The 27,420-nt window shown below is 37.8% G+C and overlaps 1 protein-coding gene across 1 annotated transcript; it reads left to right on the forward strand.

Annotated features, from left to right (window-relative positions):
* Window positions 1-205: 205 nt before the first annotated feature.
* On the forward strand, window positions 206-18,597 carry LOC18424301 (uncharacterized). The gene is made up of 4 exons (XM_011630666.3): window positions 206-1,914; window positions 2,643-2,830; window positions 12,851-13,074; window positions 17,072-18,597. Exons 1-4 carry the CDS (start codon window positions 684-686, stop codon window positions 17,817-17,819), a joined length of 2,391 nt encoding a protein of 796 aa, XP_011628968.2. The 5' UTR covers window positions 206-683; the 3' UTR covers window positions 17,820-18,597.
* The last annotated feature ends 8,823 nt before the right edge of the window (window positions 18,598-27,420 follow it).

Here is a 27,420-nt window from a genome sequence, read left to right on the forward strand (position 1 = left end):
GGGGCTGCTGAGGCCGCTGGAAAAGGATGCGTAGCAAGACTTGCTCCCTCTAGAATCTTATTTTTTTCTCTCTCTAGAACCTTTTTTTTTTCCTCACTCTGGTTATAAAAATATCGCACTAAAGCGTACGAGCACACTCTCTCTCCAATCTCGAGCGGGCCGCTCAAAACTCTATTTCTCTCTCTAGAATTGTGTTTCTCTCTCTAGGCCGTCCATGTCGGAGCACCGCTCTGCTCGTTGGGCTGACTGACACCTATTGCTTGCTGCTTTAGAGAGAGGAAGAAAGTTAGAGAGAGAGAGAGAGAAGGCGAATACAGAAAACTGCGTTTATGTACGCGCCGACCTTCATCTCTGCTGCATCGCGACGATACACTGCGCTGGCAAGATTCCCCCCCTTCTGTCCTCTTTCCCCTCTCCTCTGTCTCTCTAAAATGGCACCGAATTAAGGGCAACTTTTTTTCACTCCAGTCCCTTCCTGAAACCCTAGGTTTGGCGGTGCTGATGGTTCCCTCGAAGACAAAAGAATGGCTCCAGAGAGTTCTCCCTCTACTTTCGATCCCATCTCTATCCACTTTTGGTGATGGTTTCTAGGGCGTAGAATTCCATGGAGCTCTGTGAAGTGTGATACCAGGTTTTGATCATCGGGATTTTAGGGGTTTTCAGGCTCGCTCTCTCTCCCTGCCATGGGGTGTTCAAGCTCGAAGGTCGATGATTTGCAGGCTGTGGCCCTCTGTAGAGAGAGAACGCAATTTATCAAGCAAGCAGTTGATCACCGCTATGCCTTGGCTTCAGCCCATGTGTCTTATGTTCAAGCTTTAAGTGGCGTAGGGCAAGCTTTGCAACGATTCGTGGATGCTGACGCTCAGCTACCGCCTTCTTCTCCTGGTCTCACGCTACCTACTCAGAGAAAAAATGCCGAACCGGTTGATTTAACTCTCCCTAAATCCTCCCCACCTTCTCACTCTCACCATTTGGACCACTCTCACTCCGGTTCTCACCTCCACATCGATTCGGGTTCAGACGCTGAATCTCTCTCTGAAGAGCTAAGTCATGGTTCCTCTCCCTCTTATCCTGAGTACGGTATTCCTCAGTACAGTAATTCTGGTGATGTCTTTCCGTGGAATTTCCCCTCTCAGACTTTACACTACATGAGATCAGGCGGTGGAAACCCATCTGTTGTTTATGAAGAGAAGCCTCGATCCCCTGAAACTGAAACTGTTAGATGGTCAGAACCCTATTCTAATTACGGTATGATGGGTTATGGGTTTCTTGGTTCTCCACCAATGGGTGCTCCTCCTCCTGTACATCAAGTCCCTTCTTCTGGTCCTTCGACTTCTCGTAGTCCTGATCGAGCCCCACCTCCTCCTTCTCCACCGAAGGCCTCAGCTTGGGATTTCTTTAACCCTTTTGAATCGTTTGATACCTTCTATCCTTCTTATACACCGAAGAGGTTCAGTGTTCACTCTGACGGTGGCAGTAGAGATTCAAAAGAAGTGAGAGAAGAAGAGGGAATTCCAGATCTAGAGGATGAAAGCCAGGCAGAGGTTGTTAAGGAAATTCATGGAGATCAAACGTTTGTGTATGCTAAGAAGGTGCAGATCCATCCTAGTGAATCGGGGCTTGCAGATGGCGACAGAGAAACTGGAGGAGGAGAGGGTGAGTATGGCAAGGAAGATGATCCAGTGGAGTATGTAGTGCATATGGTTGATAAGGGTATTATAGACGAGGGGGGAGCCCAAGAGAGAGGCAATGTTGCAAATGTTTCCGGAGGTCATGGGGGACCAAGAGATGTATCCGATGATGTGAGAGAAATTCATGGCCAGTTTGAGAGGTCGTCGGATTCTGCGAAGGAGGTTTCAAAGATGCTGGAAGCTGGGAAACGGCCATATCATCAAAAGCGCAACGTATATAAAGGTGTGCTTTTTCTCCTTTCATTTCCACTTTTTCATGTGGTCTTCTGGTTCTTTGTTCCTGTTTTCTTTGTGACATTGGTTGGCAGAGGCTTGTGGGGATCTTGTTCATACTATTCACTAAACATTTAAATTCACTCGACATTCTTGTGAAGTATGCTAAGTTTTTAGACTGAACTCTGCAAATGCAGTAATTGAACCTTATTTAGATAATTCCTTTACACTGTTACACACCTCCGGTTGAAGAGAGGTGAAAACCCAGAAGAAGAAGAAAAAAAACCATTATTTGTCGAGTCTCATCGAATGGAAAATAATTTTCTAGGATTTTCCTTTATGAGATTTCCCAAAGATATTACCGAAATTCTTTTGAATGTTCACATAACATCCCATGCATGGAAGAGAGGTGAAAACCCAGAAGAAGAAGAAAAAAAAAAAACTATAATTTGTTGAGTCTCATAGGATGGAAAATAAATGTCTAGGATTCTCCTTTATGACTTAATTTGATTTCCCAAAGATATTACCGAAATTCTTTTGAATGTTCACATAACATCCATGTATGGGTTAATGATTTCCATCTTTAAGAGTTGGCCTTTAGATGTTCTTTTACTCCATTCACATTGGTTTAAGCCATCTCAATAAAATATAAAAATTGCTCCTTTTAGGTATATTTGTTTGCTGTACTAAGTTATAGACATATTCTACATCAATTTCCTCAAAAAAATTTTGGTGCAGTACTTCCTTCCTTTGGGGCATCTCCACACCTTTCTGCATCAAATCGTGACCAACCCTCATCCTCATCTGAAAATGTCGGCCCCAGTTTCTTGGCATTTGATGAAGACATAGGAATGTCATCTGGCAACCTCTCGTCAACATTGCAAAAGCTGTATATTTGGGAGAAGAAGCTTTACGAGGAAGTCAAGGTATGCTTGCTTACTATTACACATTTCACCTGTATCCATTAGATTGACCCTGTGGATCTTATTCCTTTCTATTTTACTGTTGTGTTCAGAGAAGTTTGGAAGTCAATGTGCCATGGGTACGATTTCCTTGAAAGGAGAAATTAAGATTAGTTGATCATGAAAACTCAAAAATACTTACTGAGAGTTTAATACTATGCAAATAGAAGATTGAGGTTATGATACACTTGATACTTGAAAGTGCTTCTATCATTTTCTTTTTTCATGTTTACTATTTAAATTCTTGTTTGGGAACCATATAAGTTGTACCTTTCATGGCATAGACTACCTATTGAAGAAGTTATTTGGAAGATATGGTAGATATAGTATTGATTCGCGGATCTAAATTGCTCTTTCCATGGATTTCTCTACTTCTAGTTGGAAAGAAGGTTTGGTTGGCTTGCCACTCCCGCAATTTGGTCGACTGGTATGTAGTGATCTGCTATGGGCATCACATTGTTGGGGAGGCAATGTATGAGAATCATCGATTACAATTTACTGAGGACTTTCACTGTTTATGTTGGCTTATTTGGGCTCCAAATATTCACAGGGTGATCTTCAGGCAGAGCTTGATGCGGCCAGAAGTAAATGATCAGAATTGTGGGCAGTAGTTATGAGAACTGGCATGCCCTTGTAATTGGTTTTGCGGGTTACCTATTCTAATAGACTTGCACTTCATTAAGGAGTCATATGCATCATTTCTTTCCTAGAGGAATGAGAATCCAGGTTAGTGGGGCCCATCCATTGGGTCCTTTCTGAACTGTTGGACCATTGCATCATTATTTTTTACTCTTCTTTGGTTGGAAGTATCTGATCTCATTCGTATTTTCAAAATTGTGGTTATGTCATAGGGATTTCTGAAGAACTTGATGCAACCTGGGCATTTGGTTCTACATGTGGGTGGGGTGCTTCTTTATTAGAATAAAAATTAGATTGATGAAAAGGCTGCTGATAGTGAAGGAAAGATTAAAATTTAAGAACTTTCTTCTTTTTGTGGCATTGGAGATAGGAAGGCATTGTTTATTGAGGAATTGCTGCCCTTGCAAGAAGGGAGCAATGCATTATTATTATAGAAGAGAATAATATTAGGCAAGTTGAGTTTAGGAGTGTTGTGATATTGTGAGGGTAAAGATGGCTGTAGAATTTTAAGAACTTAAGCTCTAAGTGGATCAGGAAGGTGGACAGGAACATTAACTTCTTCTGTAAGATCGAGAAGTCTTGAAGCAGAGGCAACTTCGGTAGAATTACTAGATGTTAGGGATATATAAGATACTAGGATGACATGGAAGTTGTTAAAGTTGTTGTGGGTTTTTCTTTTGAAGACTTACACTCTTCTGAGGCCTCATGAGTTGTCAAGTGGGATGGTTATGGCTTTAATTTCATTATTTTTGCTGGGACCTTAATCATGGAGGGAAGGTTTGAGGTGGAGGAATTCAGAAGAGTGGTTTTTGCTTCAGCTGGGATACTCAACTATGATATTTTTCCGTTGAGCTCTCCCCTCTAGATTTCTTACACAAATATCAAGAGTGAAGTGAGGCAGATTCTGATAGTGGGTATGAAATTAGGGAGTCATGGCCAAAAAATAAGGCCTTCTAACTGTGACAATGTTATTTAGGTATGGTACCAATAGGCAATAAGATGAGAGAGAGTGGACTTAGGTGGAATGGTCATGTGTGGCACAGATCCAATACGACACCTATTAGGACATGCGAGTTAGTTCAAGTAGAATGCTCAAAAAGGGCAAGGGATAATTATGCCCAAAAGGATATGGTTGGAAGTAGTGAGAAAAAATATGGGAACTTATGGCCTCACTGAAGGTATGACCCTTAATAGAGCAGAATGGCGGACCAGGATTTGTGTAGCCGACTCCAATTCGTTGGGACAAGGATTTGGCGATGATGATGATGAACTGTGACAATGTTACAAATCTTGACCAACTTCCTTGATACAAGGCTGTAGGAAGTGCTGAGGTTCATTATATCACTGCTCCCTGGAAATTCCATCATGAGAGGCAGATCCTGGATGGTTCCATGATCTCTCATAAATGCATTGGTTCATACCGCAAATAATGAAAGCTTGACCTACTTGTTGAATTTGATCTCAAGGAGGCTTACTACCTTGCCTAGGGTTTTCTTGATTTCCTTATGAGCCTAGGGGGTTCAGAGCCAAATGGAGAGTTGGATAGCATAATCTTATCCAATTTCCATTTTCTATCATAGTTTATGGTGCTTGCCAAAACCTTTCTTTAGAAGTTTGAGATGTGTATGACTGGGTGCCCTTTATATTCCTTTTCACCTCATGCTAGTTGGAGCATTCAGTAGTTTTGTGGTTAAAACAACTGATGTTAGTTATGTTGAGGACTTTAAGGCGAGCTTTGTAGATGCTTCAATCACCCCCTTATTTGCCGATGACACCATCCTGTTCAGTAAGGAAACCCTTGAACGGACAAAGAATTTGATGGTTGTAATGAGATTCTTTGCGCTTATTTCATGGCACAAGTGAAGTGGACCACGTATACCATTACCCAAATTTGCTTTTTGAGAGTTGTTTTGATATGCTTTGAGCTTATTATGAGGTATGGTGTCTGTAGTCTCTTTTTACAGTCTATTGCATCTGACTTAGCAGGAAGCTAGGTGGATGGGTTTCCCAACTTGGGCTTCCACTGTGCAAGGCAAAGCCTTGAAGTGTCTGTTAGATCTTGGGGTTGAAAAATTGGAAGGATTGGCTCCATGGAAATGATAAACTGATGCAGTTTGGGAAAGAAAATAAATAAGCCAGAAAAATAAAGATACAATTAAAGAGTGAGAGAATATACCCTCTTTAAGGATCTTTAGGGTAGTCCACCCCAAAAAGTTATTTTCACAAGACCCAAAAGAATTCTTTTCCTCTTCTCCCTTTTTGTTGATCCAAGAGTTATATATTTATAAAAGAAAGCATCATTAGAACCTAACTTGTTCCTTAAGAAACTCTAACTAAATCCCAACCCTTCATCTTTTTTTCTTAAAAAAATAAAGTTTCAATTTTATCCCTCTATTCTCTACAACCAAAAAATACACAAATAGCTGAAACCCAAAATAGCCCTAAACCTAAATTTCAAGTTCCTAACCCTCATGATTGCAACACAAAGCAAGTTCTTTGCCTTTCCATGGCTTGATTCTGCATTCCATCGGGCTCGGGATTAATTGGAAGAACTTGAAGAAGCATAGTTTGGAAAAGGAGTTGTGAAATCTCTGAATTTCAGTTGGCTAATTGGGGCAAGTCATCCAAAGCATGTTTAGTGGTCTTCATGTCAGTTCTCGTGAGGTAGGTAATAATAGTCTCTTGAGAAGTGGTAATTGATGGAGTTTGATGTTAATAACATGTGGATAAGTGCTATATTTTGTATTCTTATAAGCGGCTGTACTGTTGATGAGTGGCGGATCATGGGGTTGGTCTGTTGGATAGTCATAATTGAGTGTCAAGAGCTTGGGGGAGCTATCAGTGTTTCAAAATGCAGGATGCGGTCTCGATGCGGTTGGGGGGCCTGGGGTCCAGATACAGGTGCATCACCCCGATGTGGTCAATAAATATACAATATTTCTAAAGGATCTCAAAAAATAGTTTAATGCATGAAAAAAATATGGAGGTGATTTATGTGATAGTAGGTATTTAATTTATTCATCAACTCCAATAGTATTAGCTGTCAGAGATTCTGTTTCCACTATCCCTTGTTAGATCATATAAGACATTAGAAAGTAGAAAGTAGAAACTTTATAGAAGACAATAGAACTTCGAAGACATCATATTATCATAATTCATAAACATTCAAAAACCATAATCACAAATTCACAACTGCAAACTTTAAGTTACAAACTAAAAGTCTATGAAGAGTTCAAGAATCGAGATCAATCTCATTTCTCAAGTCTCAATCTTCTCGGCCCTTGAAACCCTCGATATGTTGTCAAATCTTCACGCAAACTTCTTCAAATAAACACCCAAACTAATCCCAATCAACAAGCAATGATCCACAAAGGCCAAATAGAAATATTTTCTCAAAAAAAGAAAGAAAATTCTGCAATTCGTTTTTTTCTATGATTGAATGTATAAATAAAAGCCACTTTCGTGGCTGTTTTTGATGTTTTAGGGGGGGTTTGTACCGTCCCAAACCTTTCCCCTCCCCCCCTTTTTGGGGGAAAAATTACTCAAATACCCCTTTTCTTGGGGTTTATTTTTGTCATCACAATGTGCCGCATATGCACTATGCGGTGGGATGTGACGCGTAAGCTGGCGCATCCCACCAAAGCGCATATGCAGTTATGCACTACTTTGCGATCTTTTGGCGTTGTGCATGCAAGGAGCCAAGCCAGAGGTGGCTAAGTCGGTGTTGTCTCAGTACAACTTTGGGGCATACCGCATGATGCGGCCGCATATGCAGCGATGCTGCCGCATTTTAAAACAATGGAAACTCTATTATCAAATGGGCTAAAATTTAGGAAACACATTAGAGTTAAGGATAGAAGATGGCTGTCAGTTTTGGTTTTGGTCTTACGGCTAGTGTGTGGGTGTTTCTTTCCAGGATTGTTTCTTTATTAGCATTTGTTCTGATTGCTTTGAGTTTAAGAGGATTGTGGGTAAAGGGTGTCACCTTCCCAAGAGAAATCTTTAGGATTCTGCTTTTTTTGTGTGGTTGTAAGTTATCTAGAATCCATTTGCCTTCATCTTTCAGTGGTTGATTCCATAGTTGCAGGGCCTTGTACTTAGGACAATGTTCCTGCTACTGAACCTTACTTGACTTGCTGCTCTGATTTATCTAAACCCTGAGCATAGTCATACATAGCAGTCTTTTAAAACTCGGCGAGTTTAACTTGGGTTGGCCTGAATTACTCGGGCCTGGCAGGACACCTGGTCTCATTAAAACCTCAGGAACGGCCAACTCTTACTGGTTCCCATGGTTTCTGTATTAATTTTTAATAGATGCGGGCTTGGGCCCTGCCCGGTTCCATGCTCTAGTCCGAGAAATGAATCACTGGTAGATAGAAACTTAGCTTAGTGTACTTGTGGATTGGTTTACCTCCACAAAAGGGTTGTGTATAGTTAATTGTTAATTTATTAATATGCTTCACATTAACATAAATATTTGTTTCTGTTATTTTGGCATCATAAACAATAAAAGATAAATAAGAATCTGGAATAATTTCTCTCTTAGATTTTCTTCAAGCTTGATTTCTGAAGTGGAAGAGATCCATCATCTTTCACCCATTATAATTTTTCTAGAATTACATGAAGTTTCCTCAGAAGATAGGTGGGTCTGAAAACAATTTTCTAATTGATCTTTGAGTTGGCAGGGGAAATTCTGAGCTAATTGGGGAATTCATATTCCAAAAGGAGTTTTGGTACCTGTATCACCATAGGTTCCAAAATCAAATTCTTTCTCTTTCTCAATTCTCAATTTACAGCTAGAAATATGAAATCACTCTGAAGCATGCAGACTTTGGGTTGTGGGTTAGAAGCTAGAGTCGAGGTAACCTAGCTCACTAAATAACAAAAAAAAAGAAAGGAAATTGCAGTGACAAATGAATGTGGCCTCTGGAGAGTGATATTCTTTATGGGCAATTAATTGATGGTATCACATTCTAAGTGAATGACTGCAAGATAATCCAAGGTGTTTAAGTTGAAGATTTTTAGTCTGTATTGACCATTTTTTGTGCTGCAACTTTGGTTATTGAGATGATACTGAAAATCTGTAGATTTTTCCAATTCAAAACAAAGCAACATAAAGTTCTTATTCAATTACATGCACTAAGTGTCATGTCATAGAATGATTGTAGCTCATAGTTTCTGGGATCTCTCACCCAAGGTCGTGATTCCAATTCAGAATCCCGATTCCACGATTCTGTCAAAGAATCTTTACGGAATCTGTTTTCGTGAAGTCAGGAATCTCGATTCCTTACTTTAGGAATCTCGGTTCTAACACTTATAGAATCTTTTGTTTTTTAATAACAAGAAACCTTGGGTTACCAATTTTTGTACTTTTTACTCTTTCAATACAAGGTTAACTACTTCAAAAAAAAAAAACACACTTAAAAGAATCTCATTTCTAACATTATGTTTTTCGATTCTAGAATTGTGAATCTTGATTACACTTGTTGAATGTGGATTCCACATATAATGATACTCGATTCGATTATTTTCGAATCCAGATTCCTAGACATTAAGTACTGTGGTTCTTGGATGCAAGAAACCACCAATCAATCAAACATTGAATCTCGCTTCCACCCTCATAGAATCTTGATCTGAATTTTTTTTTTGAACTTTAATATCACAAAATCAAATACTAATATTTTACGTGCACAACTCTCTGACTAATGGATTGGTTCAAATTTTTATGGATTTCGATTTGAGTTATTTGGAAACCGGATTGGAGACGATTGTCTCCCATAGTTCATTTTTGCCCCGAAGAATAGAGATTTAAGTTCAATTAGTATCACGTTTCTAGTAGTGCTAGGACTGGCTTGGATCACGTTTCTAAAAGTGCTAGGATTTGCTGCCTTTATTTAAAAAATAATTGGTAAAGAGGCTTACATTCAAATAGGACACAACACAGACAACACCAGGGCATAGACAAAATCTTATTTTGAACTACCATAATATTTTTTTTTGGGTAAATCAGTGGGGATTTGGGCCTCTACTTGTCTTTCATTAATAGAGAAAGAAAATAACAAAGAACATAAATTTTATGTTACAATTCTTTCATATATAGTCTTAGCCATATCTGAAGAAATAGGAGAACAAAGAAAGACAGGTGGGCGGGCGCACCAAACCATGGCCTCAGAGAGATCTACCACACATTTGGCCAGTTAGTCGGCCACCGAGTTGGCCTCTCGGTAGACATGCGAAAATACTCCAGGAACAACCAACAAGGTGGTAAAAGCAGTTTGCTGCCTCTAATGCGGCGATTGCAAGGGGGCTTATGGCTGCCATGAACGGAATGCACTAGAATCTGCAAGTTGCCTTCAATGAGCAAGGAAAGCAGTGCATCTCGATAGCTTGCTGAATCCCGCTTTCAAGGGCTGAAAATTCAGCAATAGTAGACTAATGAATTCAAAATCACATTTTTAAAAATATACATAAGATAATATTTGTATCTTTTGTAGACATTTCCCTTGTGGACTCCGAGTGTCTATTAATCAATCATACTTTTAATACGGTGTCTAATGTTCAATAGCCAATAAATTGACTTCAAATATGAGGAACTCTTCTTCAAGTTTTAGAGACCTCTTATCTCAATTGCTTAATGGATTTCTAAGTTTTTTTTTTTTTTTTTGGAAAATATTAACTAAATTTCTAAGTTGTTAAGGCCTGTGATGTCATTGGTGTAGGAATCTTATTCTAAGGGGGTTGAAACTCGATCCCATGGAGTTGTGACTCTCAATGGTCAAGTGGGTCGAAATTCGATTCCAAATTGGTATGAATCTCTATTGCAAATTGGTATGAATCACAATTGCAATTACTCAAGAACTCGATTCCAAAGATGTCAGAATCTTGATTTCATATATTTAAGGAATCTCGATTCCATATCGGTCGGTTTCAAGTAGGTCAGAAGCTCGATTCCAAAGAGGTTGGAATCTCAATTCCATACATGTAGGGATTTTGATTCTATTTGGGTCGAAAGTTGATTCCTATGAAGTAGGAATCTCATTTCTCGTGATTCCCCTTGTATGGAAGTCAATTTCGAAAATAGGAATCTTCTAGCCAGTCGCGATTTGGCAATTCCTATTGTTTCACAAAGCGCTAGGCGACACCCAGGCTACCATGGGGGTCCAAGCCGCCTAGCGCCTAGGCAGCCTCCCAGAACCTGGGCGGCCTAGTCAAAAAAAAAAAGAAGATAGTCTGATAATGATTAATCCATAAGAATTTTGATAATCCATAAGACCATAATCCCCGTTGAAAAAAAAAAGATAGAAATCGAGAAGAGAATTTTGATAATCCATAAGACCATAATCCATATTTTTATACAATGCAAAAACAATAAAACCATACAATGATACAAGGATACATTGTAGACTGTACACACAAAAGTTAGATAGTAGAACCAGAAACTAGAAAGTAGAAACTAAAAAAAAAAAAAAAAAAATATACAGAAATTCAGAAAATATACAATCTAGGACACAATAGGCAGCACTCAATAGTCAACACTCAACACCAAGAGTCTTCAGTCATCATCATTGTCAGAAGAAATAGGGTAAGCCTCATCATATGCATCAAATTCGAGGCCATCATCATCAGAGCCATCTCCCTTTTCAATGTGACGCTCGTCCTCATCTGTTTAATCTGAATCTACATCTTCCTCCTCTTCTTCTAGCTCCTTCTTACTAGTATGTACAAATGAGGCCTTATGAGCAATTTTGTGCTTCCCTGAACTCAAGTATTGTATAATTTCCTCCTTGGTAGCCTCAGGAACATTTTTACAACATCCCCCTTAATACTGGCAAGGTGTTTTTTAAACCGGTAAATGCCCCCATTTGTATCCTTTCCACAATAATTACATTTAATATGATTTTTGTCATTCGGATTCGGGTTATAACCATACTTCCAACCCGGATAACCACTTCTAGAAGAACCTGAAGAAGATATTTCCATAGAACAAGGCTCATTTTCATTATTTTCTGGTTCTTTTAAATTCAGAAATTGTCTAATCTCATCTCGAATAGCGTTAAGAACCTTTTTACAAGAAGCAACATTCCCTTTAATATCAGCATGGTGTTTCGGTTAATACCTTCCATTGATATCTTTTTCACAAAAATTACACCTTATACAATTTTTATCATTTGGTTTTGGGTTATAACTATACTTCCAACCCGGATCACTTCTTTTAGAAGAACCAGAAATAGATCTATTCAAATGGCAAGGATTTTGTTCCAGTTTTTGTTTTACGGAACTCATATATTGTTTAATCTCCTTTTTGATAGCTTCAGGAACATGTTTACAAGGGGCAACATCTCCATTAATACCAACAAGATGTTTCTTAAACCGGTTTATGCCTCCTTTTGTATTTTTTTCACAATAATTGCATTGAATGCAATTTTGTCATTTGGATTCGGGTTATATTCATATTTCCAACCCGGATCTCCACTTCAACTAGATCCTGAAGTAGATATCTCAAAATAAAACAAGCGTTCTAAAAAATAAAGTTTTGCAGTTATTTTGATTGCACTTATTTCCCACCTCTGAGATGTTTTCTGGTACTAAAATAATAAAAAACACCCTCTAATAAGATTATAAAACTCCAAAACTAAATCTAATCTATCTGGGTGATGTTTGGGTCCATTCCGTAACTTTGAGAAACACTTCGATCTAATCAAAATCACAAAATTTAGTTTTTTTGAGGTTTCTTTCTCCCTAAAATGGGTTATTGTGGGTTTAGGTTTCAAATGAACCTAAAACCCATCCTTAAAAGCTTTTATGTTTCAAAAAAAATCAATAGAACAAAAAAGAAACTAATTTTCGCCCCTAGGCGGGCGCAAGCCCTGGGCGCTCATCGGGCGCCCGCCTAAGCAGGTTCCGTACTGCCTAGGTGGCCGCCTAGGTCTAGGCGATGCGCCTAGGCCTTCTGGACCCCTTAGACGGCCGCCTAGGCGTTGGGCAGTCCGCTTTTTTGAACATTGGCGATTCCTTAAAGTTTAACATTTTTTACGCATGACATAGGCCAGAACATCATAGGCTCTACAAGTACACTGGTTGATTTCTATTCAAAATAAAATCTTAGTCCTTCAAGTGCTGCACATATGCTTTAGATTCCCTAACATCATATCGTAAGCTATAATGTCCTATTCACTAATATCGAAAAAAGGTGCTTTGATATCTATTTTTCTTTTGGTTTTTGATCTATTGCTCTTTGGATTTTTTGATCAATAAAAATCTAGTGGCACTTTATTGAAGTTCTTGCTATGCTTCATTTGACCATCATTTTCATATCTAATACTAATTTGGGATGTGAGTTTGCAGTCCGAGGAAAAGATGAGTATAATCCATGAAAGGAAGCGCCAGCGGCTGAAAAAACTTGATGAAAGGGGTGCAGAATCACATGAAGTTCATGCTACACGTACTTTAGTCAGAAGTTTGTCCGCGAAAATAAGGATAGCGATGCAGGTGGTTGACTCTATATCAAAAAAAATAAATAAAATAAGGGATGAAGAGTTGCAGCCCCAGATTACAGAACTGATTAAAGGGTATGTATGCTGTTATGCAATTTGTCCACACAAAGTCTTTTTGTTTCTCCTTTCATTCTGGTGTTTCTTAAGCTATTTTTCCCTTTTTGGAGACTAAGTTGTGTCTGCCATGACCTTGGTGATGCTTTTGTGTAGTTATTTTTAAAATTTGAAAATATTGATAGTTTTACTTCATCCTACTTGGACAGTTTTGTATTGGAGTTTTTGTTTCTTAGTAATTCGCCAATGTGGCATCTGCATGCTTCTCTATGCCATTATTGCATTAGATAACATGCTACAACTTTGGGAAGACTAGCTTAATTCTTTTGTATCTTTCTGTACGATTAGTTGTTTCCTTCATGAACAAAAGGAAAAGGAAAAGAAGAGACGACGAAGAACTATTTTCTTCTCAAGCCATGTCAAATTTACGTAATTTTCAACTTTCTGATATATTATGTTGATTCACGCATCAAATATAAAGAAAGAGCTACGGGATGTCTGATGTCCAAGGCTAAGGTGTTTTTACTTGTGACTATGGGCACTTGTCATTCTTCTTATTTCTTAATTATCCTGACTTTAGATAAATCTTTGCAAACTTTGAGCATGGTTGGTTTTATTTTATGTATATTTAGATTTGCTTTCAAGAACTAAGGAATTCGAAACCCAAAGTATTTTTTTTCCCAAGTTGCTAATTCCTTAGTTCAAAGTTTGCAAAGATCCTCTTTTTCTGGTTTATTTGGACTAAAAAGGTATGGAATAAATTTATGTGATCTCTCATCATCATCATCATCATCATCATCATATCCTTTTGCCAATTAGTTGGGGTCGGCTACACGAATCCTGATCCGTCATTCTGCTTTATTTAAGGCCGTACCCTCAGTGAGGCCATAAGTCTCTATATCTTTTCGGACCACTTCCAATGACCTCCTTTTGGGCCTACCTTTTGCCCTTTTCAATCCTTCCACTTGAACTAACTTGCACCTCTTAACAAGTGTTGTACTTGGTCGATGCCACACATGACCAATCCAACTAAGTCTACTCTCTCTAATCTTATCGCTTATTGGTGCCACATCTAAACTTTCCCGAAATGGATTTATTTCGGATGCTATCCCTTGTCGTGCAACTCATCCATCTCAACATCCTCATCTCCGCTACACTCATTTTTTGGGTATATTGTTTTTGGTCCGCCCAACATTCTATAAAGCAAAGCTGGTCTCACAGTTGTCGTATAAAACTTACCCTTCAGCTTCATTGGCATGTGGCGATCACATAAAATTCCAGTTGCGCATCTCCACTTCGCCCACCGAATTCTAATTCTATGTGCAACATCTTTATCAATCTCTTCATTTTCCTAGATTATCGATTATCGAAAGTGCGGTCTTTTTTGTATTTCCTGGCCGTCAATCTTAACTACTTCCTCGTCTTTACTTCTATTATTATTAAATTTGCCTTTCATATACATTGCCTTAGTCCAACTAACTTTAAAACCTTTGGATTTTAGAGCATCCCTCCAAAGTTCTAACTTTATGTTGACACATTTTTGGGTCTCATTCGTTCAACATGCGCCACAGTACCTCATCCTGCAGGTGCCTAGTTAAGTCGTCTATAACTAAGACAAAGAGGTACGGGTTTAATGATGACCCTTGATGTAGACTTATTGTCGCTGAAAACTCACTTGTTTCTCCACTAATTGTTTGTACACTAGTTAACGCTCCATTGTACATATCTCTCACCAAGTCGATGTAGTGTTTGGAGTCTGCTTTTTTTTTCAACACCCTTCAAATCAAATCTTGTGGTACTCTATCATAAGCTTTATCTAGGTCGGTATTTTCCTTTCGCCCTAAACTTCTCAATCGGTTGCTTAAGTAGGAAAATAGCCTTGGCTGTTGACCTTCTTGGCATAAAACCAAATTGGTCTTCAGATACACTCTTTTCATGCTTAATTCGAACAATTCTGTATGTCTCATTTGTTATTGTAAATAGGTATTATAATATTTTTCCTCCATTCGTTTGCCATTTTCTTTGTTCTCAGCAGCTTGTTGAACAACTTCGTCAGCCAGTCAATTCCTATCTCCCCCATGCACTTCCAAACTTCTATCAGGATACCATATTGTTGTAAAGCCTTTTCTATCTTCATCCTTTTCAAAGCTTCTTTCACTTTTGACATCCTAATTCCACGAATGTATCTATGACCTCTGCCCTCTTTATACCAACAGTTCCTTCTATCGCTATGTCCCCATTGTGTTCGTCATTTAATAATTTAAAATAAACTTTCCACATTTCGTTGACTTCCTCGTCCTTCACCAAGACCCTTTGATCTCCGTGGGGTATAAAATGGTCTATGGTTTTTTGTTGGAAATGGAAAAAGTTTAGGATAGAACTTTTTGGTAAAAGAAGTGAGATGATCATGCTGGAAATGTGAGGTAGCTGGAAATGAAAAGAGCTTGCCATAAAACCTAAACGTATTGGTGAAAGAGAAGCGAGATCTTGCTGGAAATGTGAGGTTGCTGGAAATGAAAAGAGCTTGCCATAAAAACTTATTGGTAAAGGAAAGGGAGATGATCTTACTGGAAATTTGAGGTTGCTGATACCCCACAGCGTCAATCCCAACAAGAAAGAAAAATCATGATTCTAGGGTCTCTGAAAGTAATGAATATCCTAGGTTTCTAAGCCTTCTCTGAGACCATGAGCACACGACGATAAAGTCAATATATCTTTTATTTTTTCTACTCTATACAAATCGTGGGGCAATATGCCTATATGTACACATAGATCCCTATGGGAGTTACAGTATAGGTAAGTCAATATGCATAGGAATCACAACCATGATGCCCAAGTGTTACAATATAAAATCCCCCAAATATGGTAACTGTTAAAGCAGGAGAATCACTCAAATATGATAAGTTTTACAGCAGGAAAATCACCTAGATATAGTAAAATGTTATACAGATTATCTTAACATGCAAGTTTCCATAATGGGCATGAGTGCTTGGTTTCTTTAAGGGGTGTGGGGACAATAACGGTCACTAATGAATATCGTTGCTCATAGAAAGCTTTGCTGAACATCACATGTGTTTAAGAATGTAGTGGCCTAGGAACTTCGTGCCTCGGGTGGGTGCTGGCGATGCTGCACAGGCCTTCCAGCTCCTGGTTGGGTGTTCTAGCAGAAAAAGCCAATCCTGTTGGGAATCTTTAACTTTCACTTGTTTAAGTTACTTCTTATTAGAGTTAGGTTTGCTTATTGTTTTCATTTTATTTATTTATGTTCGATAGTGGGTTTTTATCATCGTAGTTGGCTGAACCTTTTGAAAGTTGATATGTTTGTGTGCATTCCAATTAGAGAGGAACTAGAGGAATCCAATTTTTGTTAATTTTCTTAAGCATCATTGATCTTTTATTTGATACAATGAGCTATGAATTAGATAGCATAATATCCATGTGCTATGCTTGTCATGTATCGAACTTCATTCAAAAAGAGAATGAAAGAGCCATCCTTAAAGCCCAGTAACATTAATGATCTGGAGCTCCATGGTTGCATTTTTCTGTTCCTTAATGAGTATAATTGGCTTACTTTCTGTAGTATCTGGAATCTACTGGATCTTTTCGTGACTCTTTGTACCTGCTTTTGCATCACTATGTGAAGAAAAGTTGGTGTTGGTGTTGGTGTTGGTGTTGGTGTTGGTGTTAGTGTCTGTGTATGTGTCCTGCCCACTGTCGAATATAATGTATTTCTTCTATGCACTTGAGACATACCTCTTACATCCTTTGCCTGTCTTTTGAGTGTCATCATCATTATAGAATATCAATATTAGGTGTAGTGCTCTAAATACTTGATGATTTAGTAGTTTGCAGGTCTTGTAACATTCAATATTATGCTGCTGTTCTTTATCTCTCATGTGTGTATGTTCACACACACATGCACACATGGCAGATGTCATGGATGCATTCATGCACACATTCGAGAGCTTCTATTTTGTTTTTGTGAAATCCACTTCTTAATTGCTTCTATTATGTTCAGGTTGATTAGAATGTGGAAAGTCATGCTGGAATGCCATCAGAACCAGTGTATGGTGATAGGACAGGCTAAAACTCTTGACCTTATTGGCAGGAAGCTGAGTAATTCTAACATCGAAGCTGCAATGCAGCTTGAACTAGAGCTTCTGAACTGGTGTTCCAGTTTTAACACTTGGATAATAACCCAAAAAGATTTTGTGGGGGCATTGAATAGCTGGCTTATCAAGTGCCTCCTATATGAACCCGAAGAGACGCCTGATGGACCCATTCCCTTCTCTCCTGGCAGGCTTGGTGCCCCGCGTGTATTTATTGTCTGCCATGACTGGTGTCAGGCAATTAGAAGAATATCAGAGAAGGAGGTTGTTGATGCGATACGGGCCTTTACCCAAAGTATCCAGGAGCTACGGGAAAGGCAAGGAGCAGAGCAGCAACAAGTTTTGAGGGCTGGGGATGTTACAAAAGGTAGTGGAAAAGGACCTTTGGATTACCAAAAGGAGGAGAAGAAAATACTCAAGGCTCGTGATACCTTGAACAAAAAGCTAACTCTGGTTTCTGGGGCAACTTTTGACATGGGCCAAACCAAACAAGGGCTGCTTGTGCAGCCTTCTGCCTCTCTGAGCAGTGCACAGTTGGGTCTGAAACAAATTTTTGAGGCAATGGTGACCTTCACTTCGGTCTCTGTGAAGGCATACGAGGAGCTCCGAATAGATGACAAGGATAAACAAGCCCAAGAAAATGGGAATGTCTCATAACCATAGTAGAGTGCTTCATTGTGCTTCCTTCTGACCATTTGGTTAGCCAGGCATTCAGCCACCAGCTCTCAGGTTCCAAAACCGATGCCAACAGAGTTGTTCTTCGGTTTGGTACAGTTTCCTGGCGTTGACTTTATGTGAGGTGAGCAACCATGTTCTATTTTGAGGAAGAACAGTTTTTGGGCATTGAAGATTTGGCGGACTTCATCAGGGTCCATATGTCTAATTGCTCATAGTCTGGTTGGCCTCAAGGAACTCTCCAACCTCTACGAGAAGACAAAGGAAGCTCCTGCTTGTGATCTATGCACGCTTAAGATAGGTGGGCATAATGGCTACTGCTTTCGCTTGGATATAAATGTAATGCTTTCACTCGGATATAAAATGGTGGGATTGATCATCAGGAAGAGTGAAGCTGAGTTTTGGCCCCGACTTTCATCAGGTTCTTGGTTGTGATAAAGAGATGGTGGTGTCATCATCCAGTACTTCTTAACATGTGGGGTTTATCCGGATGAAGGACAACATTGAATGCTGATGGGGCGATATTATTTCTCCAAGGGATTCGATCGGGGATGGTTGTTATGGAATTTTTCCTCTCCACTTCATTGCCAATAAATGACTCCTCACGATGGGAAACTTGGGGAGTGCGAGACCAATGTTGGTGACTGAAATGCGGTGATGTTTGTTATCAAGCCCCTGATAATATTTATGCAGGGCTGTACAGTGCATGTATATTAAGAATGTGGAATTTCTAGATGCAATGAAAATCTTGATTTGTGAATTATGGTAATGCCATCATCATGAATGGGTGGACGGAGTCTCCACGCAAAACCTAGTATTTGGTTGTTTAGTTGTGGCTTCTTTTAAACTTCTGAGCAACTGCGGGTATTTATGTAATTTAGTTTGAGCAACTTAAATGGGTTAAATTATCAAAATGTCAGGTTCCTGAATATGGGTACTTTTGAAAACTTTTTGACAAATTTTGAGGAATTACTTTTATGAAATGAAAGTTAAAAATTTGAACTTGTAGTAAACAAATCAGATATTTTTGAGCCCTTTATGAATATTGTAGGATAATCAGGTTATTTCACTTCAAAAAGTTCTTATATGATGAATTCATACATTATAATCATTGGACGACTTTTTTCAGTTTTTATGTTGGCTTGAGCATAAATAAATAACTAATGGGGTTTGGATGCAATTTTTTTTTTTGAACTAGACCGCCTCAATTTATCTGTGCAGTCTCTTGACTATCATTAAAGTTGTACAATTCTAAGAACAAGGGCCCAACGATAGTACACTACAAATAAGGGTGCGTCATAAAATTTTCCTTGAAAATATCAGACCAATAAGTATGGAGAATTTTGAGGAAAGAGTAAATGGTAAATAAGAAGCCTGAACTTTTTATTGTCCTTTGTTTTATCAGTTGATAATCCATGTGTTTGCTTTGGTTCACTCTGGTGCTAGCATTGATGTTTCTTATGTGATTTTGGATGGATTTAGGTACTGGAATTTCAACATGTTTATGAACAATTTGGCTTGACGTAGATAGTTGAATCTTGACTCCTGTATAGCCTTTTGGCCCAGTTTTGGCTTTAGAGCTAGAAAAATGTCTATTTCAATTAGGTCAGTTTTGGATCGGTATTGTGACTAATGGATCCAGATTGCTGATTCCTTATGGATTCTATTTTTAAATTTTTAACTTTTTAATTTAAAATGAGACTCATCGATCTAGATCGATGATGTGGAAGGTTGATCCAATGCCGGTAATGGTTTCTAAACAATCAAGGGCATTATGTCAAGAGAGCCAGTTTTGCTCTAAACTGCCCATGCACTCAGGGACTAATGGGGGGCCGGGCCAAGTCCCCATTGGAATAGGGCGAATCGGGTTTTTCTTTTAATTTTTTTTTTCAAATTGAATTAGGCAAATTTTTTATTTCTCTCTTTTTTTCATCAAAATCTGTAATATTTATGCCAGTTTTTTCTTTTCCATTGATCTACAATAACTCTAAAGGAAAATCTCCAATCAAAATTCAAAATCAAGATTTTTAAGATTGAATTTTGGATTTGTTTATTCAGTTATATTTGAGACGTGATCCACTTATGTTGCGATTTCTATATAGTTTTCAGTCTTATCTGTGAAATTTGTGTCATTTTTTTGTTCTCTCATTGATTTACAATTTCTAGCAAAATATTTTCAATTAAACCCCATGAATAAGATACTCAGAAATTGGGTTTTCTTTGCACTGTTTCTAAACCCGATTCACCATTTTCCATCTTCTCCCTCGTTCTTTCATTCATTTTATCTCACGCTTCTTGTATGTTGATCTTTTTGTATTGATCTACATGACCCATATCGGAAATTTTCGGATCAAAACCACTTATTTCATAATAAACTGCTTAGTATTAGTTAGTTTTTCATTTCATTAGTTAGTTCTTCATTTCTCGAGGTTTTCTCTCTCTAAAAGCGGGTTGAATCTTTCAATCCCATTCTTTTTTGATTTTTTTGGTAGCTTCAAGCCTTCAACCCTCAAAACATTTGTTCTAATAGAATAAAATTTGATCTCGTGTTTGTTGTTATTCTTTTCCATTTCTATTTATAGGTTGTGGTATACTGAATCTCTCTTCTTAAGTGCAATGGCAATACAATGTACCTCAAATTAATTGAGTACACAAATGGAAGGATTGAGACAAAGCTTCACCTTCTTGCTTAGTAGAAGATGTTACTCCATTATTTATGGGAAGATATGAAGACCTCTATATGAAATGTTAAATGATCTTGATGATTTAAGATGCCCCATTTCAAACCCCTCAACTTTATGCTATGGGAAATCTATAGGAATATGACAGTTTAATGTGGCAAAAAAATTAAAGAATCAAATTCAAAACAAAAATTTTAGAGAGAAATTTCATATGAAAGAGAATGTTTGGCATATACTTTCCCATAGCAAATGGTCCATTTAGAAGAAGAATGAAGAACTCTTTTGTTGTCAAAAGGCAAATACATTTCCCTTTTTTTATCTATCAACATATCATATCAATTAATCCACCAAGAGAAATGTCTTTTTACCTAAAATCCATATATCCTAAGATTTGCAATAAAAAAGAAATAAGGAAATTCATCCCAGTCATGTAATGAAGTAGTCAACCACCAAAAGAGATGATTCCATGGGTTGATAGGTTGATAACTTTGACTTCTAGGGGTGGCAACAGGTCAGCCGGACCCGGACCGAGACCCATGACATGAGACCTGGACCCGGATCCTAATTCACCGGACCCGGACTTGGGCTCGAACATATAGTGTGGGACCCAGACCTGGGCTCGATAATAAAGTGTGGGACCTGGCTCCCGAGCCAACCCAAAAATTAAAAAATCTATGTATTTAACTATATTTAAATATATTTTATATATTGAAACCTAAAAAATATTTCCCGATCGGGATCTGGACCTGGATCAGATCTACCCCTTGGCCCGGGTCCAATGCCACCCCTACTTCCATGAAGGAGATTATACATGTGGTAGTGTTTCCAAAAAAGAATGCATGTGCATGTTTATGGAAGCTCTAATAATATATTTGAAGCGGTCATGCATGTACATATGAATAGTATTGGCAAAAAATGAATGTTTATGATGGCTTATTGTCCAAGAACAATGTCCACCCTGGACGTGGTTTCTGGTTGGTTGGACGATTCACAATTGGTTGATGCTTTCACGGCTAAAATTGCCTTGGGTGCTGGGTTCGTAAATTGCCTGCGGCTGATTGGTTTTTTACAAAAATTGTATCACTAAATAATAAGGGTCATTCTTTTTCTTTAACATGGGAATGGATAGTCTAAAAATGCAGTATAACTTCTGGTTTTTGAATTTTTGAAAGTAAAATTCAATAGCTTTAAAACCTTCATTTCAATGTCATTAAATTCGTCAGTGTGATTCCAATAAGCTATTCCACATGTTTGTTGAGCATTTTAATCCTCAGAAAGAGTTTTGCTCATCTTGTATTGTGATTTCCACCATGAACGTATGTTTTAATGAGATATATATGCAAATTAAGTGTTCCAATAAGACACACATTCCGCGAAGAGAAAGCAGCTTTAAGGCTTTTTTGCATCCTTCACACTGTAAGTTTGCGGTTTCTTGCAATGTTCATTTCACTTCAAAGAGCCTGGGGCCGATTTTTAGATTGCAAAAAGAGTGCAATTTTAGTGAGAATAACTACGAGGGTATAATGTATTTGATGAAATATGTAGTATTTACCTTTATTATATCTTGTATTGTTATTTATTACATTTCTGTAAAAGACAATTATTTCACTTTCATGTATCTGAAATAATGTGTCTAGTTGTGGATGATCATTCCTTTATGCAAATGATGAATTGAAACGTTAGACATGTTTATAGAGAAAATCTAATCAAGATGAACATTGTTAAAAATGTAAACGGATTGCATTGTATTTGTTTAGCCGTGTATATTGCATCGGTAATATAATGCATGAGAATGTTATTAATGAAAATGTTCAAAAAAAGAATGATATCAATGAAAGTTATTTAATATCTTCTATTATTTTGAGTTCTGAAACAATATAAATTAGAGGTTAAGCTAGTACCAATGTAGGTTGGATGTTTTGTATCATAAGGTCTTTTTAAGTCATTGTCTTTACATCTCTCTCTCTCTCTCTCTCTCATATTTAGTTTATTGTATGTCATTTTTATTAGATCTCTGTTTTTTTCTTGCAATTTTGTCTATTTTCTACGAGAGTTGGTATTATGGTTACAAAAATGAAGAGATTTTTTGTGTCATTTGAAATGATTTTCGTAAAAGTAATATTGTTATATATATATATGAATGAGATACATGGTGTTCAATTATTGTGAGGCATTTAGCAGAGTTCACATTTTTATTTTTTAATATCTTTCGAAATCTGAGTGAACTTTTATTCAAAAAGAAAAAAATGTGTTCTCAAATCTGTATTTATGAGCTACCAAAGGAGGCATGTAAATTGAATATTTTCAGCATGCTTTCGTGACTCATACATGAGATTTCACTATGTAAATTACAGAAATTGAATCAAGTAACTAATCAGCTTTAGGGTTCAAATCCTAGCGTAATCACCTTAGATAGACCGCCTTTTTCCTAAAGAGTGTTAGCAGATTTCTCAACGCATTAAGTTTGTGTTCATGTTATGAATTATATGATCATGGAAAATAAATAAGCATGTGTATCATCACCACTCTGGTTGGGGGTGGCAACAGGTCTGGTATGGGTCGGGTCCGGCCGGACCCGAATAGTATTCGGGTCCAAAAGTTGGACCCATACCCATACCTATCGGGTCCAGGGTCTATCTCGTCGGATCGTGGGTCTGGTTGGGACCATTGCGACCCTCACTATGAGCTTCTATTTCTTTTTCTTTTTTTTGACCATTTTTTTACCATTATACACCCACAATATTGGCAACAAGGCCATAATCACCTGTCATTAGATTTCAAGTAGTATGATTTGTCAGTTAATAACTAAAGATGATTACGAGTTTTTATTATATATGATCCTTAATACACCTAAACAAATAGGGCTTGAAGTATCTTATCTCCAACAGTTTATAGGTACGGGGTCGAGTATAGGTCAATTCCAACAGGACGCGGACCCAGATCCAAATACTATTCAGGACCAGATTTTGGACCGGGACCTGACCCACCGGGTCCAAATATTGGATCCGCACTTGGACCCATGTCGGGTACAGCCAGAGGGTCCTGGGTTTGGTCCGGATCCATTGCCACCCCTAACTCTTGTCAATAGATGGGTCATGACGCACAAAAATAAGCCACTAGATTAGACAGTGACATTTGTGACCATCGATTCCTTGCGGTCAAATGGATCACGATATAGTTTCCTAGTTACATGAAAAAACCCATAATAAAAAATCTTAATCAAGAACAGTGAAATGAGAACTTATATAACATTTAGTTATGACAAAGCATAGGTAAAATGGTCTATATATAAAATGAGTTTAACTCTGCCATGAAAAATCAATCAGGATATTATGAACAAAATATTTTGTGATCATTAAAGGACATGGAGGATATTATATAGGAGAAGACAATATTTATTTAGATAAACTAAAACATAAGGGTGAGAAAGTTAAAGTGGAATATGTTGAATAATTAGCATGAACTAAAATGGAATTTAGCTTTGTTGCATTATTTCATTTTCATGTATAGCCATAGAGTAACTTGTAGCTTGTCTCCATGGTTAGCAACATGTAAGGTTATTTCATTTTCAAGTATAGTCATAAATTATAATATGAATGCCCACAAGGGATATTATACCATTATTATGTTTTTTATAGAAATTGGGCTGTTGTTGTGCCTTTGTATGGTATTGCAGTCATCGATATTGAAAATGATGCTGACAAGATCTGTTTTGATAATAGAAACAAATGTTATGTGTCATTGTGATCAATGACATTTGCAAATGAAAAATAGCTGTTGTGAGAAATATGATTTGCTCATTTCAGAAATATTAAATTAGAGTTTTTGAGTTTGGGATATTGCTTTGAAATTAATGATTTTTATCATTGTCCTATACGAATGATAATACACATTCAATGTGCTTTTAAAATACACATTCAATGCGTGTGCATTTTTCTAGGATATACATGAGATTTTCTCGAATGATTTACTAACCTCTTTCGTTCCTTTTATTATGGACCTTATTTTCATGGGCCTAGTTGACGCCCCGTGCTTCGACCGTGCGGCACTCGTACCTCAATTTGTCAAGGACGAATCGACCTTTCCACCATAAGCATATCGTGCGGCACTCGCACCTCAATCTGTCAACGACGAATCAGCCTTTCCACCATAAGCATAACTGTGCACGAATCAAGCACAAAGTGCTAGCTATTAATGCGCACCACTACACACACTAGCTTAACCCTCAAATATGCAACACACAAAAAAGAGCAGCCACACATAAAGAGAGAGACATGAATTGGCTAGAAATAGCTTTTAGAATTCTACTAAATCTCAATATTCTTTAATCTTATGAGATTTTATACAAATGAGTGGTCTTTCTTTTTATATAGGCTCAAGTCCTACATGATTCTAAACCATTCTGCATAGCCTTTCCCTCTAAAGGCCCACTAGAAATCCCATGAACTCCGTAGAGTTCTCTAGAACCCTCGGGGCCTAATTGATGAAAAAAAAGGCTAGTGTACATTATGTACGAGGCATCACATGGACAAATCGTAGGGACAATTTATTTAATGACGTGAAGTCATATTTCCTATTAAAAGAGAAGAACCTATTTTAAAGGAAGCTGGAAATCTTTAGAATTGCCTGTTATCATGGGAATATAATCCTTTAGCATTATGAATCTACCGTGAGTTAGTTTAACTAACTAGGAGTTCTATCTTGTGGGAAACTTAGAGCCTATTATCTAGGTAAACCAATCAAAATAGGATGGGATCTCACGTAGGTATATCATAAGTTTCTTCTTTATAAAGTATATTTTGTAGAGAGAAAACAAGATTGAAAAATAAGAGATTGAAAATACAGAAAATGGTTAGTTCTTTAGTCATTTTGTGTGGGTGTTCTAGAAAGAAAAAAACTATGTTTTAGGGCTTGAAAGAGAGCTTGTATTATATTTTATTCTTTATGCTTGACCCATATTTTTCTGATAAGTATAAGAGAACGTAAGCAACTTGTCGAACCACATAAATATTTGTGTCGCTCTTCTTTTATTTTTCTACGTTATTTTTTCTTTCCCTTATTTTTCCCAACCTTGGTTTTTATCAACTACACAATTTCGGGAGTGACATTATGCTATTCAAAATAATTTCTAGGGAATTACTAAAACCCCCCATTGACACAAATCTTTTTAAATCATGTAAAAAACCTGAATATTGTTTTCCTTTGCAACTACCCCCATTTCAAAAAGGTATTGTTTATTTGGACCAAAATACTCCTATTTGACCAATGTTTATAACTTTCTCTTTCTTTTCTTTTCCTTTTCTTTTTTTTTCTTTTTTTTTTTTTTTGCCGATTTGGCAAAAGATGTGCCGGACTGACACCAAAATGTGCCCGACCGGTCTGGCATATTGATTTTATAGTGTTGATCCGGCTGCCAGACCGACACCAAAATGCATCGGGCCAACAAAAATGTATTGGGCCAACAAAAGATGTGTTAGATTGATACCAAAATGTGCCAGACCGGTCTGGCACATTGACCAAAACATGGTCGGATGAAGCCGGTCTGACACATTGACCAAAACAGTGCCGGATGAAGCCGGTCTGGCAGTGTTTTGTGTTGGACCGGCACCATGACAGCTTGGGGGCAAGGCAAAGAGAGGGCTATTCTGGTGAAAATTTCATTGACTATTTCACCCGGGGAAAGTGCAAAGAAAAACAAAGTTGTTTCTTAGTAATTTACAAATACTTCGGGGGATTGCGTCAGGGGGTTTTTGGTAAGTTTAACTAAGTTCTATCCATATTAGGGATGCATATTCGACTTTGGCCCTTTCTATGCTTCGATTGTCCACTAGAATTTTTGGATGGCGGAGATCTTACATAAGAGGGAGGTACGAGGTAGACGGGAGGGGGTTGGATGGCTTCAAGAGTGCGTCCCTTCTCTTCTCTCTCTCTCTCTCTAGATGAAGATTTGTTTATTAGATAATGGAGTATTTACCCCTTCATGCAAAGTGATGCCATCTCCATTTATTACCTTTCAATGGATTCGCTACATTATTCTAATCATTATTGAATCACTAAAATATGAGAACGAGCTTTTATACAATAATATCTCAAAAGGGGTATCTTATGCCTTTTGGGACAATTGGTCCATCTTTCACTATCAAATCATCTCTCAACGTAACCGTAAGAGCCTGTTAATAAATACCACTTATTCTTTATTAATCATACTAATAAGTTAGTATTCCTTGTAACTATTAAATAATAGGGGTTGGATGCCCAAGGTCCTGGCTCAATCGGTCTGGCTTTAAAAAACTAATGCCTAGGCCACAAACTGTGGTCCCACGGGCAGGTATGTGCCAGGCCAAGACAAGCACAGGCCCAGCCTAGCCCGATCTTTATTTTTTGATCTTTTTTTATCTTGTTTTTTTTTTTTTTTTTTTTTTTTAAATTTTACCCGGTCCAATCCTTAAGAGAGTAGGGCCCAAAACAAACCCGGCCAATTGCCAGCCCTATACAATAATTACTTCCCTCATCTCAATAACTTTCCTTCCCTTCGGTCGTGCATTTCACCAATATCATTTACTTGATCAGGGGAATGGGGCTGGGGTAGTGCTAGTAACACCCCCACACCATAGTCACTAGGTTGTCGTCTCCATTCCTATCACCTCATTAAAAAATTCTAACTTTTAATCTACTCAAAAAAAAAAAAAAAACAGGTAGGACATGTCTTCCCCCGCTAAATTACACACATAAGGAAAAAATATATATCTCGATCCCTCAGAAGTGATTGAGATCTACTCAAATTGAAAATGTTAGGGTCGTTTGTAAACAAGGTCACTATTATTATGGGGAGACTTTTTATTTGTTGTTCTACTTCCGGATGTTATCTTTCCATGTGTGCACTGACAAACCAATGACAAGTT

Source organism: Amborella trichopoda, chromosome 9 (genome assembly GCF_054954075.1).
Source record: "Amborella trichopoda isolate Santa Cruz 75 chromosome 9, AtrichopodaSantaCruz75HAP2 v2.0, whole genome shotgun sequence".
NCBI classification, from domain to species: domain Eukaryota; kingdom Viridiplantae; phylum Streptophyta; class Magnoliopsida; order Amborellales; family Amborellaceae; genus Amborella; species Amborella trichopoda.

Bases quoted from the DNA above. Each gene is read 5' to 3' on its own strand.
- LOC18424301 (XM_011630666.3), top strand. From the start codon at position 684: ATGGGGTGTTCAAGCTCGAAGGTCGATGATTTGCAGGCTGTGGCCCTC. The intron at 2,831-12,850 runs GTATGCTTGCTT...GTGAGTTTGCAG, and splicing joins AGCTTTACGAGGAAGTCAAG to TCCGAGGAAAAGATGAGTAT. The intron at 13,075-17,071 runs GTATGTATGCTG...TATTATGTTCAG, and splicing joins ATTACAGAACTGATTAAAGG to GTTGATTAGAATGTGGAAAG.